Genomic DNA, 20,331 nt, shown 5'->3' on the forward strand with positions numbered 1-20,331 from the left:
CTATCCCTTTAGCTGCAATCATCTGCCCCCAATCAGCCTTTAAAAGTTTTTGCCTAATACCGTCAAAATTGGCCTTTCTCCAATTTAGAACTTCAGCTTTCAGATCTGGTCTATTCTTTTCCATCACTATTTTAAAACTAATAGAATTATGATCCCTGGCCCTAAAGTGCTCCCCCACTGACACCTCAGTCATCTGCCCTGCCTTATTTCCCAAGCTTAGGTCAAGCTTTGCACCTTCTCTAGTAGGTACATCCACATACTGAATCGGAATTTCTTGTACACACTTAACAAATTCCTTTCCATCTAAACCCTTAACACTATGGCAGTCCCAGTCTTTGTTTGGAAAGTTAAAATCACCTACCATAACCACCCTCAGTTCTTACAGATAACTGAGATTTCCTTACAAATCTGTTTCTCAATTTCCCTCTGAGTGTTAGAGGGTCTATAATACGATCCCAATAAGGTAATCATCCCTTTCTTATTTCTCAGTTCAATCCAAATGTATTTCCAGGAATATTCTCCCTCAGTACAGCCGAGGTTGTGTGTTATTTTCTTCTTTAGGTTTGTTGCGTAAGTACTGGAAGATATTGCCCTTGGAATACATGTTTTGTTTAAATCCCTTGAATAGGTGTTCATGTTCTGCCTTCTGAGTTCTGGGTTGCTGCAGTGTATTCTTGCTCATTTTGAATAGTGTTCTAATGCAGCTATGTTTGCTACATGACCGGACATGGTGGTGACCATGCTGTACATAAAAGAAATATCAGAAATGACTACCCAACTACTCAGACTTCTAGGACTCCAGGGCAGTACGGTGGCTCAGTGGTTAGCACCAGGGACCTGGGTTCGATTCCCACCTGTCTGTGTGGAGTTTGCACATTCTCCCTGTGTCTGCGTGGGTTTCCTCTGGGTGCTCCAGTTTCCTCCCACAATCCAAAGATGTGCCGGTCAGGTAAATTGGCCATGCTAAATTGCCAATAGTGTTAGGTGCGTTAGTCAGGGGTAAATATAGGGTTGGGGAATGGGTTTGGGTGGGTTACTCTTCAGAGGGGCGGTGTGGACTTGTTGGGCCAAAGGGCCTGTTTCCACACTGTAGAGAATCTAATGTAATCTAACGAATCTTAGTCGTTCACAAAACAGCAAACACTTTTCACCGGCTCCTCACAAAGGTTAAAGAGCCGATGCCACATCTAACAAGACTAATATTTTTTACAAGATACCCTGCAAGGACTGTGAAAAACACTATATAGGACAAACTGGAAGAAAACTGGCTATATAAGTGCACGAACAACATTTTGCCATTGATTGACACAGCCAATACTCTCTCATTTCCAACCACATGGACAATGAAGGACTTGAGTTCAACTGGGACGATGCAACAATCATAGCACAGGCAAAACTGAGACAACGTGAGAGAATTCCTCGAAGCCTGGCATTCTAACCAGAACTCAATCAATAAACACACTGAACTTTATTCCACATACAAACCACTCAGATACAGAACTGGAAATACCAAAAAACAAAGACATATAAATAGCAGGTGGGATAGACCACCAACATTTTTTTTGAAGATGGCCTGATGACGTCACCTAGCGAGACGACAAGACATCTTCAGGAAACCAGACCAGCTTAAATCTATGACCTTATCACGACTCACGCTGCAAATCTTTTCAAACACTATGATGATTAATTTCAACATTGTTTTCTATTCTCTACCTCGATGTATTCCTTTTAAATTATGTTTTTCAACCAGCACTGCAGCCTGCAATGATTTGTGCTCCTTGTCTGTTTCTGCATCCCTTTTATATTAGGAATTCTTTTTCATTTAGTATGTTTGTTGTTTATTATGTTCAGTTGAGCTACTTGTCCAGTTAAGTTTGCTTTATTTATTATGTGGCTTTGATAGCATTGCTACAGAGAGTCATGAACTCCCACTCAAACCTTTACTTTGCAGGAGTCTGGTAATAAGAAGTACTAACTCAATTTGATCATTGTTTCACTTTTTAAGAAGGGTGATAAATCAATTGATGGAAACTGTAAAGGTATATCCATTTTATTCGTGATGAGAAGATTCTTATCTAAACTACTTTCTGTCATCAAGTGTGGAACAGCACAGAGTTCAGCATGGCCTTTATTGATCTGTCAACGGTGTTTGACCCCTTTATCATAAAAGTGTTTAACATTTTCTCCAGAGACCAGCAAAATTTGTTCCTAATGCCGGAGTTGCAAATAATAACTCCTCATAGTGAGTGCAACCTTTGCATGGAATGGAACCTAGCCCTCTTTCGATTAGAGCTAATAGTTAAGTCACACTAGTTAAGGGCTGCTTGGCTGAAGAGCTAATTGTCATTTTCTTATTGCTCAGGCAGACTTGGACTTGCAGATGGCAGTAGTTCAGACTGCCTATGCAAATGGAAGCTCAACAAGATACATCACAGAGGTCATGAAGGTAATAAAATTCTGCAGTTGTATTTATTTGTTAACTTTAGTAAGTTCAAAGTCGCTCAAAAGTAAGTTCTAGTAACATCTCTCAATTAACGTGTAACTTTACTATAGAGATCTAACAATTATTTCAACCACGAATACAGCAATACTTTTTATTGGCATGCAAATGATATTACTCCACCTGTTACATAACTTCTAACGTGTGCTTCTGATTTTCCTTAGGTTCCTGTATACTGTGTAAATACAGGAGTGAAATATTTGCACCATAAAGCTCAAGAATTTGATGTTGGAGTTTATTTTGAAGCAAATGGCCATGGCACAGTGAGTGGCAATTTGAATGGAGCGCTGTACTAGTCTGTTCTTGTTTTAAGTTGTGATAACTTGAGAGTACTTGTTTTGTTGACTGAAGACTAAATTTATTAAATCAAATGGTATGAAATCCCATGTTCTGATAAACTTGTGATACTTTCCCTAAAGTGATTCTTTTATGTTGGTGGGAGTGAAAGGGATCTATCTATCCCTTCCAAAATAAATTAAAGGCATTTAATAGAACTATCCTAATAGTTTTAATCAGTAGCTAGTTAGATAAACAGAGGACCTGGACCCTGACCATTCATTTGTCTGAGGTAAGATTATAGCATAAGAAGGTGAGGTGAGAAAGAACACTTTATCTGTCCACAGTGGCAACATGAACATTAGTTTCCAAAGAGGGTCTTCAGTGTACCTTATGTTTAGATTAGAGTGGTGCTGGAAAAGGAGCAGGAAAATCGACATTTCGGGCAAAAGCCTGATGAAGGGCTTTTGCCTGAAACGCCGATTTTCCTGCTCCCCTGATGCTGCCTGACCTGCTGTGCTTCTCTAACACCACTCTAATCTAGACTCTGGTTTCCAGCATCTGTAGTCCTTGTTTTTACCTTATGTTGTCCATCTTAATTTAGTCACCTTGCTATGACGTATTTACTACATTCTAATTAAAGTGCAAGCTTTGGGGTATCAAATTTGAGGTTGAAAGAATTGTGAAAAAAATCTTAGATTAGGTGCCTAGGCAAGATTTAGGGGGCCCTTCAAAAATAACAATAGAATGCTGCAAGAAGTAGCTTTTAAGCTATTGTGGAAGTTGCCATTTTTAATTTAATTCCATTGTAATTATATTTTGGATACTCTAAGAATGTGAATGGTGCAGCATTTCTTTATTAGAATACCAAGTTCAAAATTAGTAGAAACCTGATAAACAGCCCAATTTTGTTTTATTTCTGTAGAGTCATAGGGATGTACAACACAGAAATAGACTATTCGGTCCAACTTGTCCATGCTGACCAGATATCCTAAATAAATCTAGTCCCATTTGCCGACACTTGGCCCACATCCCTCTAAACCCTTCCTGTTCATCTACCCATCCAGATGTCTTTTATATGTTGTAATTATACCAGCCTCCTCCACTTGCTCTGGCAGCTCATTCCATACACGCACTACCCTTCGCATAAAATTGTTGTCACTTAATTCCCTTTTAAATCTTTTCCTTCTCACCCATAGGCTCACCCTAAGCCTATGCCCTCTAGTTCTGGACTCCCCCACTACAGGGAAAATACCTTATCTATTTACCCTATCCATGTGCCTTGTGATTTTATAAACCTCTATAATGCCACCCCTCAGCCTTCAATGCTCCAGAGAAAACAGCCCCAGGCTATTCAGCCTCTCCATATAGCTCAAAACCTCCAACCCTGGCAATATCCTTGTAAACCTTTTCTGAACCCTTTCAAGTTTTCAACATCCTTCCGTTCGGAGGGGGGTCCAGAATTGCACATAATATTCCAAAAGTGGGCTGCCCAGTGTCCCGTCCAGTCGCAACACGACCTCCCAGATCCTATACTCAATACTCTGACCAATAAAGGAAAGTATACTAAATGCCTCCTTCATTATCCTATCTACCTGCGACTCCACTTTCAAGGAGCTATGAACCTGCACTCCAAGGTCTCTTTGTTCTGCAACACTCCCTCGGACCTTACCATTAAATGTATAAGTCCTGCTAAGATTTGCTTTCCCAAGATGTAGCACCTCGCATTTATCTGAATTAAACACCATGTTCTCAGCCCATTGGCCCATCTGATGAAGATCCCTTTGTAATGTGAGGTAACCTTTCTCGCTGTCCACTACATCTCCAATTTTTGTGTAGTCTCAAACCTACTAGATATACTGCTGTCTTCACGTCCAAATCATTTACACAAATGATGAAAAGCCGTGCCGATCCTTGTGGTACACCACTGATCACAGGCCTCCAGTCTGAGAGGCAACCTTTCACCCCCACCCTCTGTCTTCTACCTTCGAGCCAGTTCTGTATCCAAATGGCTAGTTGTCCCCGTATCCCTTGTGACCTAACCTTGCTAACCATTCTACCATGAGGAACTTTGTCAAATTACTTACTGAAATCCATATAGATCATGTCCACTGCTCTTCCCTCATCAATTCTCTTCGTTACTTCATAAAACTCAGTTAAGTTCCTGAGACATGATTTCCCACGCACAAAGCCATGTTGACTATCCCTAATCCGTGGGTGGCACGGTGGCACAGTGGTTAGCACTGCTGCCTCACAGCGCCAGAGACCTGGGTTCAATTCCCGCCTCAGGCAACTGACTGTGTGGAGTTTGCACGTTCTCCCCGTGTCTGCGTGGGTTTCCTCCGGGTGCTCCGGTTTCCTCCCACAGTCCAAAGATGTGCAGGTCAGGTGAATTGGCCATGCTAAATTGCCCGTAGTGTTAGGTAAGGGGTAGATGTAGATGTAGATGTAGGGGTATGGTGGGTTGCGCTTCGGCGGGGCGGTGTGGACTTTTTGGGCCGAAGGGCCTGTTTCCACACTGTAAGTAATCTAATCTAATCTAATCAGTCCTTGCCTTTCCGAATACATGTAAATCCCATACATCTATAGCCATCTATTTCCCCATGTTCTGTTTGTCCTTCTTCACAGTGAACACTAATGCAAAATCAGTATCTTCCCCATCTCCTGAGGTTCCACACATAGGCTGCCTTGCTAATCTTTGAGGGGTCCTGTTCTCTCCCTAGTTACCTTTTTGTCCTTAATGTATTTATAAAATCCCTTTGGAATCTGCTTAACTCTATTTGCCAAAAATATCTTATGTTCCCTTTTTGCCCTCCTGATTTCCCTCTCAAATATACTCCTATAGCCTTTATACTCTTATAAGGATTGACTTGATCTCTGATGTCTCTACCTTGACATATGCTTCCTTTTTCTTGAGTAAAACCTCAATTTCTCCAGTCTTCCAATATTCCCTGTACCTACCAGCCTTTCCTTTCACCCTAATAGGAATATACTATCTCTGCACTCTTGTTATCTCACTTCTGAAGAGTTCCATTTTCCAGCCATCCCTTTACCTGCGAACATCCGCACCCAATCAACTTTTGAAAGTTCTTGCCTAATATTGTCAAAATTAGCCTTCCTCCAATTTAGAACTTTTAACTTAAAACTAAAAGAATTATGGTCGCTGGCCCTAAAGTGCTTCCCCACTGACACCCCAGTCACTTGCCCTGCCTTATTTCCCAAGAGTAGGTCATGTTTTGCACCTTCTCTAGTAGATCCACCCACATACTGAATCAAAAAAGTTTCTTATACACACCTAACAAATTCCCCTCCGTCTAAACCCTTAACACAATGGCAGTCCCAGTCTATGTTTAGAAAGTTAAAATTCCCTACCATAACCACTCTGTTATTCTTGCAGATAACTAAGATCTCCTTACGAATTTGTTTCTCAATTTCCCACTGACTATTGGGGGTCTGTAGCACAATCCCAATAAGGTAATCATCCTTTCTAATTTCTCAGTTCCACCCAAATAACTTCCCCGCATGTATTCTCAGCAATATTCTACCTAAGTACAGCTGTAATGTTATCCCTTATCAAAAATGCCACGCCCCCTCCTCTCTTGCCTCCCCTTTCTCTCCTTCCTATAGCATTTGTAACCTGGAACATTAAGCTGCCAGTCCTGTCCATCCTGAGCCACATCTCTAATTGCTATGATATCCCAGTCCCATGTTCCCAACTATACCCTGTGTTCATCTGCCTTCCTCGTTAGGCCTGTTGCATTGAAATAAATTCAGTTTGATTTACCTCATTCTTTGCTTTGTTCGTGTCTGTCTTGACAGTTTGGCTTCTTGCTCCCTCTCCCAAACTGTATCAGTCTGAGACTGATCTCTTTCCTCACTATCTCCCTCTCCCAAACTGTATCAGTCTGAGACTGATCTCTTTCCTCACTTTTACCCCAGAAGAGATTCCAATGATCCAAAAATGTGAATCCTTCTCTCCTGCACCAGCTCCTCAACCATTCATTCATCTGCTCTATTCTCCTATTCCTACCCTCATCAGCTTAGAGCATGGGAGTAATCCAGATATTACTACTCCTGAAGACCTTTTTAAATTCCTGCTTAACTTCCTATATTCTCCGCTAAGAATCTCATCCTTTTCCCTTCCTGTGTTGTTAGTTCCAGTGTGTAGAACTACCTCCTGCTGCTCCCACTCATCTTTGAGAATATTCTGTACTCTCTGCAAAATAGCCTTGATCCTGGCAACAGACCATTCAGATTTCTCGCTGTCGGTGAGAACGGTCTATCTTTGCCTCTGACTAGAAAGTCCCCTATCACAATCGATTACTTGGGACCTGACATATCTCTTGTTACATTAAAGCCAATCTCCGTACCAGAAACTTGGCTGCTCATGCTACATTCCCCTTAAAGTCCATCACTCCCTACATTTTCTAAAACAATATACTTGTTTGAGATAGACACAGACACAGGAGACTATTGCACTACCTGCCTCCCTCTCCTACCTTTCCTGGCATTATCTGTGATTTTTTTCCCTTCCTCATCTCATTATAGGAAAGATGTGGAAGCTTTAGAGAGGGTGCAGAGGAGATTTACCAGGATGCTGCCTGAACTGGAGGGCATTGTCTTATGAAGTTGAGGGAGTTATGGCGTTTCTCATTGGAATGAAGAAGGATGAGAGGTGACTTGATAGAGGTGTACAAGATGATGAGAGGTATAGATAGAGTGGATAGCTAGAGACATCGTTCCAGGGTGGAAATGGGGGGCATAATTTTAAGGTGATTGGAGGAATGTTTAAGGGAAATGTCAGAGATAGGTTCTTAACACAGAGTGATGGGCGCGTGGAATGCACTGCCAGCAATGGTAGTAGAGTTAGACATAAGATGATCAGAGGATTAGGTAGGATGGATAGTGAGAGCCTTTTTCCTCGGATGGTGACGGCTAGCACGACAGGACCTAGCTTTAAATTGAGGGGTGATAGATATAGGACACATGTCAGAAGTAGGTTCTTTACTCAGAGAGTAGCAACAGTAGTAGACTCGCCAACTTTAAGGGCATTTAAATGGTCATTGGATAAACATATGGATGATAATGGAATGGTGTAAGTTAGATAGGCTTCAGATTGGTTTCACAGGTCGGTGCAACATCAAGGGATGAAGGGCCTGTACTACGCTGAAATGTTCAAATTTCTGTGATACATTAGGGACATTTAAGTGACCCCTGTATAGGCACATGAATGATAGTAGAATGTAGGTATGTAGGTTAGTTTTATAAAAGGTCACACAACATCGAGGGCAGAAGGGCCTGTACTGTACTGTACTGTGCTGTACTGTTCTGTGTTCCACATTCTATAACTGCCTTCCATCACACTCCCTAGTTCCTGTAAATTCGTGATTACCTCTAACTGCTGCTCCAACTGATCAATGTGACCTGATAGGATTCATAACCGAACACATTTACTGCAGACATAATCATCAGTAGCATGGAAATTCTCTCTAATCTCCCACATCTGACAGGAAGCGCACATCACTCTACTAAAGGCCATCTTTGCACCTTAGCAAGAATATAGCACAGTCATGGTGGCATAGTGATTAGCACTGCTGCCTCAGAGAGCCAGGTTCAATTCCTGACTCAGGCAACTGTCTGTGTGGAGTTTTTCATTCTCCCTGTGTCTGCGTGGGTTTCCTCTGGGTGCTCCGGGTACCTCCCACAGTCCAAAAATGTGTACATTATGTGAATTGGCCATGCTAAATTGCCCATAGTGTTAGGTGAAGGTGTAAACGTAGGGGAATGGGTCTGGGTGGGTTGCTTTTCGGAGGGTCGGTGTGGCCTTGTTGGGCCGAGGGGCCTGTTTCCACACTGTACATAATCTAAAAACACTACATCAGGCTAACCTTAGTACCTATGTTTTATATTTATTAAATTTTAATCAAGAGACAGATCTCAATAAAATGTATAACCACAAAGTACCCACTCTACTCACTATTCAAAAAAAGACAGCAAGGTTACCCTTAAAAACCATGTACTTATCTACTCCTGTGCTGTGAGCTCTCCACACATGTTCCTCCAAAGTCAGATGTGAATTTCGCTGATGTTAATTTTTCTTAGATGTACTCTGATGTCCAGTGCTGCTAGAACTCCTAGAACTCAAACAGCAAAGACACAGTTGTGCAGGTTCACTGCTGTGCCAGACAGCAGTGTAGGTGACATCAGTTAGTATTTTAATATTTGGAGGTTAAATTTCCAGGCATTTTGGTTGTTACATTTTGGAGGAGAAATTGAGAAGCACAGGTGGTGGGAAGGAAAACCCTCTGTTTGTATGATGGAAATGTTGTCTTTAAAATTATATTCATAGAATTGACAATATCAAATTAACTAAATCTGAAAAATGTCTACTTATTTTCCCCTTTTAAGGTACTCTTTAGTAAAACTGCTGAAAACAACATCAGACAGCTGGCTTGGGACAATAATCAACCAGTAGAGAGAACCAATGCAGCTAAAATGCTTGAAAACACTATTGATTTAATCAATCAGGTGAATGCATTTTGTTAAGCATAGCATGACCTTTTACTTAGCTACTTGAAGTAGGCATTTCCAGTAAGACTTGACAGGCTGTATATGTATAATTTGATGAAAAGCCAATGAGAAAGAGAAACCTCAATTGACTCTCTATTCTCCAGCATTTGTATAAGTAACTGGCATTCATTTGTTGCTATTTTAGTGAGGAATTCAGAGCGTGTCATGTGTTGGTGAAATCAATAGTATCTTGAGGTTTTCATTTAGTTATTAAACAGCTTATCCTATGAACAGTAAATATTGCTAATCATGTAATATAATTATAAAAGAAGACTTACCTGACTACTCATAGCTTTATTAGCAAAGCTCCACGACGTTTAAACAGGCCTGTCCATCAGTCTACTGATTGCATTTTCTGACTTCTGATTCTGACTTTACAGACAGTGGGAGATGCCATATCAGACCTGCTAACAATAGAGGCCATCCTGTTTATTACGGGCTTCACTATCCAAAAATGGGATTCAATTTACACAGACCTTCCTAACAGGCAACTAAAAGTGAAGGTGAGTTTATTCCTTACGTTACGTTAATGTAAAAAGTTGGAAGCATTGAACATTTAAAGGGAAAGCAGCTACACATTTCATTAGTATCTATCATGGCCATTCTCATCTTTTGGTAATTTTGTGTTCACAAACTAGAGTATTTAATTTAGAATGAGGTAAGTGCAACACTGAGGGAATGTTACACTGTTGAAGGTGCTGCCTTTAGGTTGAGAGGTTAAATTTTGGCCCTGTTAGGCAGTCATTGAAACAAGAAATTTGCCATGCACGAATTAACACCAGTATTTTACTACAGTAAAAGAGGGAATTTGCTTGAAAAGCACTTCACTTAATTGACTGCAAATTGCTTTTATAGTTTACTTATATACTATATAAGTATAATGTTTTGTCTGGCTCTCTGATGGATTTTTCCTTGCCCTCCTGTTTTTCATCTATCATGCAATCACGCAGTGACAAACAAAGGGTCAGTTTCTATGTCAGTGATGCTGACACCTTCTCAACTTCATAACTTGACTGTTCCAATACGTTTGATTTGTTTGATATTCAGTGCTAGATGAGTAGAACTCTCCTCGGGTATTGGGAAGAGTGAAGCTATTCCTGTTGATCTTTGCCAAAAATTGTATTCTTAGCCACTGACTTCAACTTGAAGCTATACCTGATAATCAGTTTTGGTGTCATATCTGATTCCATTATGAGTTTTCCACTGCACCTTTGACACCAACTATATCCACTTCTATAGCATTGCTCAATTTTTCCTTAGCTTATCAGCTATTAAAACTGTCATCTTTGCCTTGGAAGTTTCTGTTACGAGGTCAGCAACCTGAAATGCTGACTGTGTCTCTCTGCGAATGCTGCCTGACCTGAGTTTTCTAGCTGTTTGTTCTTATTTCAAGTTTCCAGCATCTGCAATATTTTCCTTTTTATGTCCCTGCCTTAGTTACCTGTATGCTTGAATATTCCACTTCATGCATGGGTGGTCTTCCATCTTCTGCCCTCCAAAATCTTAAGGTTATTCAAACCTCTACTGATAATGTCTAAACTCTCAATAAGGAGAAAGTGAGGACTACAGATGCTGGAGATCAGAGCTTAAAAATGAGTTGCTGGAAAAGCGCAGCAGATCAGGCAGCATCAAAGGAACAGGAGAATTGACGTTTCGGGCATAAGCCCTTCTTCAGGTACTGCATCCTGGTAAAGCAACATCCTGATTTTGAAATTCTTTCTTTTATCTTCAAATCCCTCAATGGCATTGCCCCTTTCTATCTTTGTCATCACCTAAAGCTCTCTGATAACTGCAGCAGCAATTTAGCAGTATTGAGAACCCCATTTTAGTATGACTTTCATTGGTGGTTTTGACTTCAGCTGCCAAGACACTCTGTTGCAGAATTCCTTCCCTTAACCTCTCCTCTATTTCCTCTGTTTAGTGGGTTTCTTAAAACCATCTTGTCAATAAATTTTCATAATATGGATGGCTTGGTGTCAATTTTTGTCTTTTAAAACTTCTGGGAAGCACTGAGGGAAATGTTTGCAAGGACCATTTCCTTTTTGGCCCAAAAATATAAATGACCTCCTACTTGGTTGAAATCCAGCTGCAGCAATGTCTCTTTGAGTTTTATACTTCATTTTCACTACTTATTTTACTGTAATGTCTGTGTCATTTTCTCTATTGTGTTTCTAAGTGAGCAATTAATAAATGTAGTGAATATTTGAGGTCCCAGCTCCGATCAATGAGACACTAGTAGTTACATTTTTCTCATTTGAGTACTGATAAATTATGTTTACCCTTCTGCCATCTAGTCAGCGCTTTAGTTTTCACTTTTTCATAAGGAAAATATTGAATGTTCCGTGAAGGTCGCCATGAGTACAACCATAGACATTAACAGGCCATAATATCTTCTTCAAAAAGGCTTCTGACAACGCAGTGCTCTGTTTGCACTGTGTTGCTCAAGATCTGTTGCACCATGGACATTGAGTCAGAAAATAGTGTCATTAGTGAGCCAACCCGATCAGATTACTCTGCAAAATACATCACACGTTGTAGGTTAAGTCTGTGGGCAAAAAGTTGGTAAATAAGGGAAAATGTGAAGTTGTTCCATTTTGGAAGTGAGACAAAAAGAATAATATTATTTAAATGGAGAAAACCTGAAGAAAGCTGCAACACATGGACTTGGGGGTAATTGTGCATGAAATACAGGTGCAGTAGGTAATCAAGAAGGCTAATAGAATGTTGCCCCTTATTTTCAAGGGATTGAAATATAAGAGCAGGGACTGCACCTGTGGTTCTATGTGCCATTTAAGTTCATTTATTTAAAGAGTGATATTAATTCATTGGAGCTAGTTCAGAGAAGATTCTTTAGGATGATCCCTGGTATGAAAGGGTTGTCTTATGACAAAGGCTAAACATATTTGGAACTCTGATCATTGGAGTTTAGAGAGTGAGAAGTGATCTCATTGAAACTTACAGGATTCTTAAAGAGTTTGACAGGGGAAATGCTGAGAGGATGTTTCCCGTCATGGGAAAATCTACCACCAGAGGGCATTGAGATTAGATAGTGTCTCATTCTCAGAACAAACAGGTGGCAATTTAAGACTGAAGTAAGGAGGAATTTATTTTGAGGGTTGAGAGTCTTCGAAACTCTGTGTCACAGATAGCTGTCGGGGTAGAGTCCTTGTGTACATTTAAGGCTGAGACAGATAGATTCTTGATCCTAAGGGGAGTCTAGGGTGATGCTGGAACGGTAGGAAAGTGATCCTGATGAACATTAGATCAGATGTGATCCTATTGAATGACAAGCTCAATGGCCAAACGGTCTAATCCTATTCCTATTTTGTATGGTCTTCTGTTGATTTAGGAGAAAGTGAGGACTGCAGATGCTGGGAATCAGAGCTTAAAAATGTGTTGCTGGAAAAGCGCAGCAGGTCAGGCAGCAACAAAGGAGAAGGAGAATCGACGTTTTGGGCATAAGCCCTTCTTCAGGAATGAGGAGGGTGTGCCAAGCAGGCTAAGATAAAAGGTAGGGAGGAGGGACTTGGGGGAGGGGCGTTGGGAATGCGATAGGTGGAAAAAGGTGAGGGTGATAGGCCGGAGAGGGGGTGGGGGCGGGGCGGAGAGGTCGGGAAGAAGATTGCAGGTCAAGAAGGCGGTGCTGAGTCTGAGGGTTGGGACTGAGAAAAGGTGGGGGGAGGGGAAATGAGGAAGCTGGATAAATCTGCATTCATCCCTTGTGGTTGGAGGGTTCCTATGCGGAAGATGAGTCGCTTTTCCTCCAGGCGTTGTGGGTCCTTGGCCGCCTCCATCGCCAGACCATGGCAACACGACGCCTGGAGGAAGAACCACTCACCTTCTGCCTAGGAACCCTCCAACCACAAGGGATGAATACAGATTTATCCATCTTCCTCATTTCCCCCCCCCACCCCCTCTCCGGCCTATCACCCTCACCGTAACCTCCTTCCACCTATCGCATTCCCAATGCCCCTCCCCCAAGTCCCTCCTCCCTACCTTTTATCTTAGCCTGCTTGGCACACCCTCATTCCTGAAGAAGGGCTTATGCCCGAAACGTCGATTCTCCTTCTTCTTTGATGCTGCCTGACCTGCTGCGCTTTTCCAGCAACACGTTCTGTTGATTTAGTCAAGCTTCCAAATTAGGGATTCGCAATAAGTGCTGGCCAGCCTGTGATGCCTATGCCCCATGAGTGAATAAAATGAAAGTGGTTTCATTACAATTTTATAACAAGGTTGAGAGTTGATAAAGGGAATAGTTGAAAATGATCAGTGCTTCAGTATAACATCTTTGTCAAATTCCAAAGCTTTTTGGTTATAAAGTTAATGAAGCATTTCCTACTTGAGCACATTTAAGCACTTGAAATTGTGGAAAGTAGGACTTAAAGCTTTCACGTGCTGCAAGCACTCCTTTTTGTTTTGGTTTTTATTAGGTGTCTGATCGACAAAAAATTGTCACTGTGGATGCTGGGAAGCGAGTAGTATCCCCTGCAGGGCTGCAGCAAAATATTGATGCTTTGGTGAAGAAATACAATTTGTCACGGGCTTTTGTACGTCCATCCGGTACAGAAGATGTGGTCCGAGTTTATGCTGAAGCTGACACCCAGGCAAGTGTGGCATTGAAAATCAGTTGATTCAGGGTAAAGTTGTATTGCTCTAATGTTGTAAGATTTAGGGATTTTTGAGGCATTTTAATTATTTTAAATCAAATAACTAGGTTTTGAATTCTTAACTGAGAACCCTACTGTTGCAACTTATGTCTGACCTAACCAGTTATCAACAAGTGGTATTTATGATTCAGTCAGAATTTATAAGGCATATGTTATATACGTGTTATATATACTTAACAAAATGCTGTGAAGACAGTAAAGATCCTTTGAGTGCTACTGTGGCTCAGTGGTTAGCATTGCTGCCCCACAGCCTGGTTAGGAGGTTAAGACATTATCTGACCTCAGTGATTACATCAGGTTTTTTGAGAATAAAACTGTAGCAGAAAACGAATACAAGTTTCACTTGATCCAAGAATCATGAGGTTGCATCTTCTTAGATATACAAATTTAAGATGCAACACTGAAAACTCCCTTTATGTAACGAAACAATCTGCTTTAAATTGGTATCAAATATAAATTCTACTATTTCATTTGAAGTTTAAATTAGAAGAAAGAACATCATGTGTTTCAATTTTCAATACAGTTTGCAATTCTCCACGAAAATTCAAGTGCAGAGGTAGTCTGCCATGCAGTGGAATTGTGCCCTAAGAGGTTCCTTTGATTATATGTTTTCCTTTCTATGACTTCAGCTATTTTTAATGCATGAGCACTGGAATTAGGAGCAGTTGTATGCAGTTTGGCTTCTTGAAACTACACTATTTATAAGGTTATGGCTGATTTTAATGTGACCTCAGTTCCATTTCCTGCCTACTCCATATAACCTTTGAGTACCTTGTTAGCATCTATCGACCTCTGCCTTGGAAACACTTCAATGACTATCTGGGTTTCCATCGTGGTGTAATTCCACAGATTCATAAGAAAAAACGTCCCCTTGTCTCCATCTTAAATGGAAGGTCCTTCTGCAACTTTGAACAGTTCTAGACGTCTCTACAAAAGGAAGCATCTTCCGACATCATTATATATAGAGCCTTCGGGTTCATTAATCATGGAAGCATGCAATCCCTACAGTGTGGAAGCAGGTCATTCAGCCCATCAGGTCCACATCAACCCTCCAAAGAGCATCCCACCCAGACCCACACCCTATCGTATCCCTGTAACCCTGTGTTTCCTACACGAATCCACCTAGCCTGCATGTACCTGGATGTATTGGGCAATTTAACATGGCCAATCCACCTAATCTGCACATCTTTGGATTATGGGAAGAAACCAGAGCACCAGGAGGAAACCCATGCAGACATGGGGAGAATATGCGAACTCCACTCAGGTAGTCACCAGAGGGTGGAATTGAATCTGGGTCTCTGGCACTGTGAGGCAGCAGTGCTAACCATTGAGCTACCATGCTGTGCCAAGATTGCTTCTCATTCTTAATTCCAATGGATAGTGTGCAACCTGTCTGACCGTTTCTCATCAGATAACCCCCTCATACTAGGAGCAGTCAAGTGTTTTTCTGCACTACTTCTAGTACAACTTCTTAGATAAGGCAACCAAAACTGTACACTGTACTCTTTTTTTTTTATTGAACAAAGTAAAGATCCTGTTTACATGTGATCAATAGGAGATGCTGACTGCAGGTTATTTGTGGATTATGTCACGATCCAAAGAGTATTTTGTGAGATTATGTTTGGCGTAACTGCATCATTTGCAAAGTAATTCCACCTGAGCACAGTCTCTGAATATGGATGTCTGGTCGCTACCTATACTTTGAGTCACAGAGCTGTACAGACCCGATGGTCCAACTCGTCCATACCGCCCCAGATGTCCTAAATCAATCTAGGCCCATTTGCCAGCATTTGGCCCATATCCTCCTAAAGCCTTCCTATTCATCTAATGTCCAGATGCCTTTTAAATATTCTAATTGTACCAGCCTCCGTCACTTCCTCTGGCAACACATTTCATACACTCACTACGATCTACATGAAAAAGTTGCCCCTTAGGTTGCTTTTAAATCTTTCCCCTCTCACCTTAAACTTATATCCTCTAGTTTTGGACTCAGCTACCCTGTGGAAAAGACCTTGTCTATTTACACCATCCATGCCCTTCATGATTTTATAAACCTGTATAAGGTCACCTGTCAGTTTCTGATGATCTGGGGAAAATAGTCACAGCCCATTCAGCCTCTTCCTATAGCTCAAATCCCCAATCCTGGAAACATCCTTGTAAATCTTAGATGAGCCCAAAGAAAATCTCAGTGCATTCAGTCACTGATATGCATAATGCACTTAATTTATCGGCTATTTTATATGTGTCATAGTTTGTGAATTGTGGTTTGTTTATTTTGCAGACAAATGCAGACACACTGGCACATGAAGTGAGCCTCGTTGTGTACAAATTGGCTGGAGGAGTAGGAGAGGAACCAAAGTTATTGCATTGAGGAAAACAAGATAATTGGTAAATGTGTCTGCGTGCAGTCTTTGGGCCTTTATATTAAGACTACAAAGAGACACTGGCTGGGGAGTGGGGGAGACGGGTGGTGGGAAGGGTTTTTGATTGGAATTTGTGATCCTTCAAAGATTAAAACACATATTTTGCATGTTTATTTCACAATCAAGGAGCAATGGTGCTTGCATGAGAACTGCTGGTTATAAAATTTGATATTGAATAGTTGGAATTTTTTGTTTTGACCTGAATGTGAATACAACTAAGAAAAAGCACTAGAACAGGAACATAAGCCAAACTTTGTATGGTCTTGCAAGATAGCAGCATCCAAGCTTGAGATGTCCTTTTTTACCCTAGTTTGGAAAATTCTAGGGTGCCAGGAATGTTGGTTCCCCACATTATCCAAAAATGTTGCTGACACTTGTGCCCATGCATTAGTAGATTTAAGTCCTCATGCAGAACTGAGGTTCCAAACTGATAGTCGAATGGAATATTGAAGGAGTGCTACACTAAAGGATGTGTCAACTTTTGTGACTGCGCATCTGCTGACTTCTATAAGTGTTCCCTTTACTTCACATGTACGTTTTTTGGAGTGTCAGAACATTAGTCATTGACCAAGTACACTGTGGTCACAAAGATCTGGCTATCATTAGCCAGATTGTAGTTTGTGGAAACTCACTGTATGTGAATTAGGTATATTACAATAATTACAACAGTTGAAAGAAGAATTTAAATGTTTTGACTGTTCTCTGCTTGTGAAAGGCACAATGTAAACACAAATTTGTTTTTAGTTCAACTGCATTTATCGTAAATGCTATCACCAGGAAGCATACAAGTGAATATGTGCTATGCCATGACCTGAGGCAAGAGAAGGAAGTGGGACTGTGTTGCCAGCTGAATTTGGGAACCCTAGCTGAGTCCGAGCAGGCTTCCACTCCCCCAGTGCGAGCTGCTAAGAAGGCAGAGGACCCTCCATGTTATGTCGTCAGCATACGTGCATGTGTTTCCAACACCGTCTCTCTTTCCAGCATGGTAGAGACAAAAAAACTGCAGATGCTGTCCTGAAGTAGGGTTACACCCAAACTGTTGACTTCCCCGCCTCCTGATGCTGCCAGTCTTGCTGTGTTGTTCCAGCATGGAGACAGCCAGCGAAATCAAATCAGTGACCCTATTCATGAACTTTCAACCCAGTGCAATTAAAATACAGGATGACCCTTAAAATTGATTCCCAACCAGACATTCTGATAACCGCTACCAGACTTTGTGAATAACCAATACGACTACCAGGTTTGTAGCCTAATAAGTTGTTAAATCTTTAGTTTACTAAGTTTTGCAGAGCTAAGTTAAGTCACAAGATAGCTTAATTAATGTATGACTTCTACACAATCATCTTCAATTCCAGCTCCCCATTCTCAGACAAACAGCTAGAAAACACACTCCTTTAAAAGGAAAAAAGAGGTATAACCAGCCAGTTAACTTAAGCAGATTCCATGATCCGTAATATCACAAGCACATGAGAGTGTGTCTTGTTTGGTTTCTGAAGACATCCATGCATGCAGATAATTTCCAGTAAGCTCCAAGGAATATTCAATCAAATTTTACCAGAAGTTCAGAGAATGGAATCTTAGTTATAAGTTGATAATGAGGGGAGAAGAGTTTCAAGCTTCCATATTGTATCTGATGTAGTTGAAATCCTTCTGACCTAAAAACAGTCCAAACGCCAGTTCAAATTCTGGCCTCTCCATGTCAGACCAGATGCCCTCCCACAAAGTCCTAGTTAACATAAAATCCCTCCAGTGTGGAAGCAGGCCATCTGGCACATTGAATCCCCACTGAACCTCTGAAAAGCACCCCACCCAGAACTATCCCCTTACCCTACTCCTGTGAGCCTGTACATCCTGGATACTATGGCCAGTCCACTTAACCTGCATGTCTTGGAATCTGGAGCAGCTGGAGGAAACCCACACAGACATGGGGAGAATGTACAAATTCTACATATTATCCAAGGGTGGAATCAAATTCAGATTCCTGGTGCTGTGAGGCAGCAATGCTAGCCACTCAGCCATTATGCAGTACCCCCACCAATATTCAATGCCATCTTTTTTGGAATTCTACCTCTCCAGAAATGAAGTGTCTTTTAACAAGAATCAACCTGCAATTAATTTTCAAGCCTGGCCTCATAAATCAATTAACAGTTTCTCTATTCATCTTTTAAACAAGCTGCTGCTCACAATCCAAAGGTCACCTTCAACTCTCCGTTCATAGCTCCAAAATAAAAATGAAAAAAAGGATGAAACAAAGTAATGAAAAATCATTGAGGTTTCTAACATGTTGCAGACAGATGATGTCACTGGCCACATCTGTGAATGTGCTTTGCATTTTGGATAGTCACTGTTTTGGTTTACTAGTGGCAATATGCTATGTTGGACAATGACTGACCTGTTAATACAGCACAGTCGTACTGAAACTGAATTTATTTTTCCAGTCAATGCAAATTATTTTATATATTGGTAACATTGTAAACATACAGGAAAAGAAAAGGGCCTCAAAATATTCTATTTCAAAATGTGTAAAGTGAAACCTTTCAGCTGTATATGTTTTCTAGATAGTGACTAAATGGGACCTCAAAATTTCTTTAGATGGACAGAATCAAGAGGCATGAGGAAAGATGGTAAATTGTGACTGTCCTGTTTACCTCCCCTTCATTCTTATCTGGGTTAAACCCATTTAATTTCATCGGCTTCTCCCAGGGTGTGATGTTTACAGACAATTTTACAGAACTGCTGCAAGCAACTTATTTGTAGCTCCTTCATTTTTGAGACCTTAATTTGTTTTATTGTTCTCATTTTTGGTTTGTAATTTAGACTTGAAATTGACCTTTGAGCAGCAGCTTGTTTTGTAAAGGGAGACCAAGCAGATTGATATTTGTGACTTTAGGTTGATCGCTATTCCTGGAATGTTACAGACTTTCAAGCACTAAGGTTTGTTGCTCAGGGACAGGCAATGGTTGGATGTTGAAATGGTCAATCAAGAGCAGAATGCTGCTTGCCAGCCAATCACAGAGGATGTTGGAAAAGGAAGAGAAGCCAGAGTTTGAATTGGTTTGGCCTGGGCTGCTGGACTGGGAACATTTTATGAGTTTTAATATCTCTTATACCCAGTTAAGGAATTGTTAAAAGTTTTGAGGGAAGAAACCCATTCCAGAAGACATAGTTCCAGGGGTCCATAGAAGTTGTTTGCATGAAGTGATGACTTCAGAATTCAAGCAAAATACAATGCTTTGTGTCTGAAATACGATGTATTATTCAATGGTTTCTGGAGGCCTTGTACTCATTTTGAAACCATTGAACTGGCAAATTACAACACTTTAATTTATCCATTGCGTCTCAGTGAGACTGGAGTAGTGTTTAAAGTAATGGGCTTTGCTTTATTTCTTCATGTTCTGCTATTTACTAAAATTAAAACTTTTGTTTTATTAATTATGTGTTGCAAATCCAGGGATGGGGAGGCAGATTTGGTTTGGTGTGCTGCTGCTGTGTGTAACAGTCCTAATTTTTTTTTGAGTCTGAATGCTGTGCTTCATAAAGCCAATCAGAAATTAGTGAAAGGTCTCTGTGTAGGGTAATAAGCTAATGCCTGTACAGTTTAGTGTGACTGTGTTAGCGTTCATTGTGACATTTTTGTTGGAAGTACTTTTAATAACCTTAAATATGCTGCATTCAAGTTAGATCATATAATCTTATGAAAATATGTCATTTAAAATCAAAACTTATTTTCCTAACTTGCTGTAAAAGGAGAAATCATGATCTCATAGACTTCTACATTCCTTATAATGATGATTGTGTATTCAATTAAATGATTCTTATAAAACTTGTATTTGAATTATTTCTATAAAATTTATTGTAAGATCACAATATTGTTATTCCTGTGTCAGTGTCAATG

General features: G+C 40.7%; 1 protein-coding gene across 4 annotated transcripts in view; it reads left to right on the plus strand.

Annotated features, from left to right (window-relative positions):
* Positions 1-20,228, plus strand: part of pgm3 (phosphoglucomutase 3) — a 125,451-nt gene extending 105,223 nt beyond the window's left edge. For 2 of the 4 annotated variants that reach the window (XM_072581113.1, XM_072581116.1), the window contains 6 exons: positions 2,363-2,446; positions 2,665-2,763; positions 9,185-9,304; positions 9,727-9,849; positions 13,777-13,950; positions 16,295-20,228. In XM_072581113.1, the coding sequence (XP_072437214.1) occupies positions 2,363-2,446; positions 2,665-2,763; positions 9,185-9,304; positions 9,727-9,849; positions 13,777-13,950; positions 16,295-16,384 (690 nt within the window). In that variant the 3' untranslated portion in view covers positions 16,385-20,228. The remainder of the gene's footprint in view (positions 1-2,362; positions 2,447-2,664; positions 2,764-9,184; positions 9,305-9,726; positions 9,850-13,776; positions 13,951-16,294) is intronic. The other 2 variants (XM_072581114.1, XM_072581115.1) reach the window with 2 other exon arrangements.
* The last annotated feature ends 103 nt before the right edge of the window (positions 20,229-20,331 follow it).

The sequence above is a fragment of the Chiloscyllium punctatum genome, chromosome 11, assembly GCF_047496795.1.
Source record: "Chiloscyllium punctatum isolate Juve2018m chromosome 11, sChiPun1.3, whole genome shotgun sequence".
Taxonomy (NCBI): Eukaryota; Metazoa; Chordata; class Chondrichthyes; order Orectolobiformes; family Hemiscylliidae; genus Chiloscyllium; species Chiloscyllium punctatum.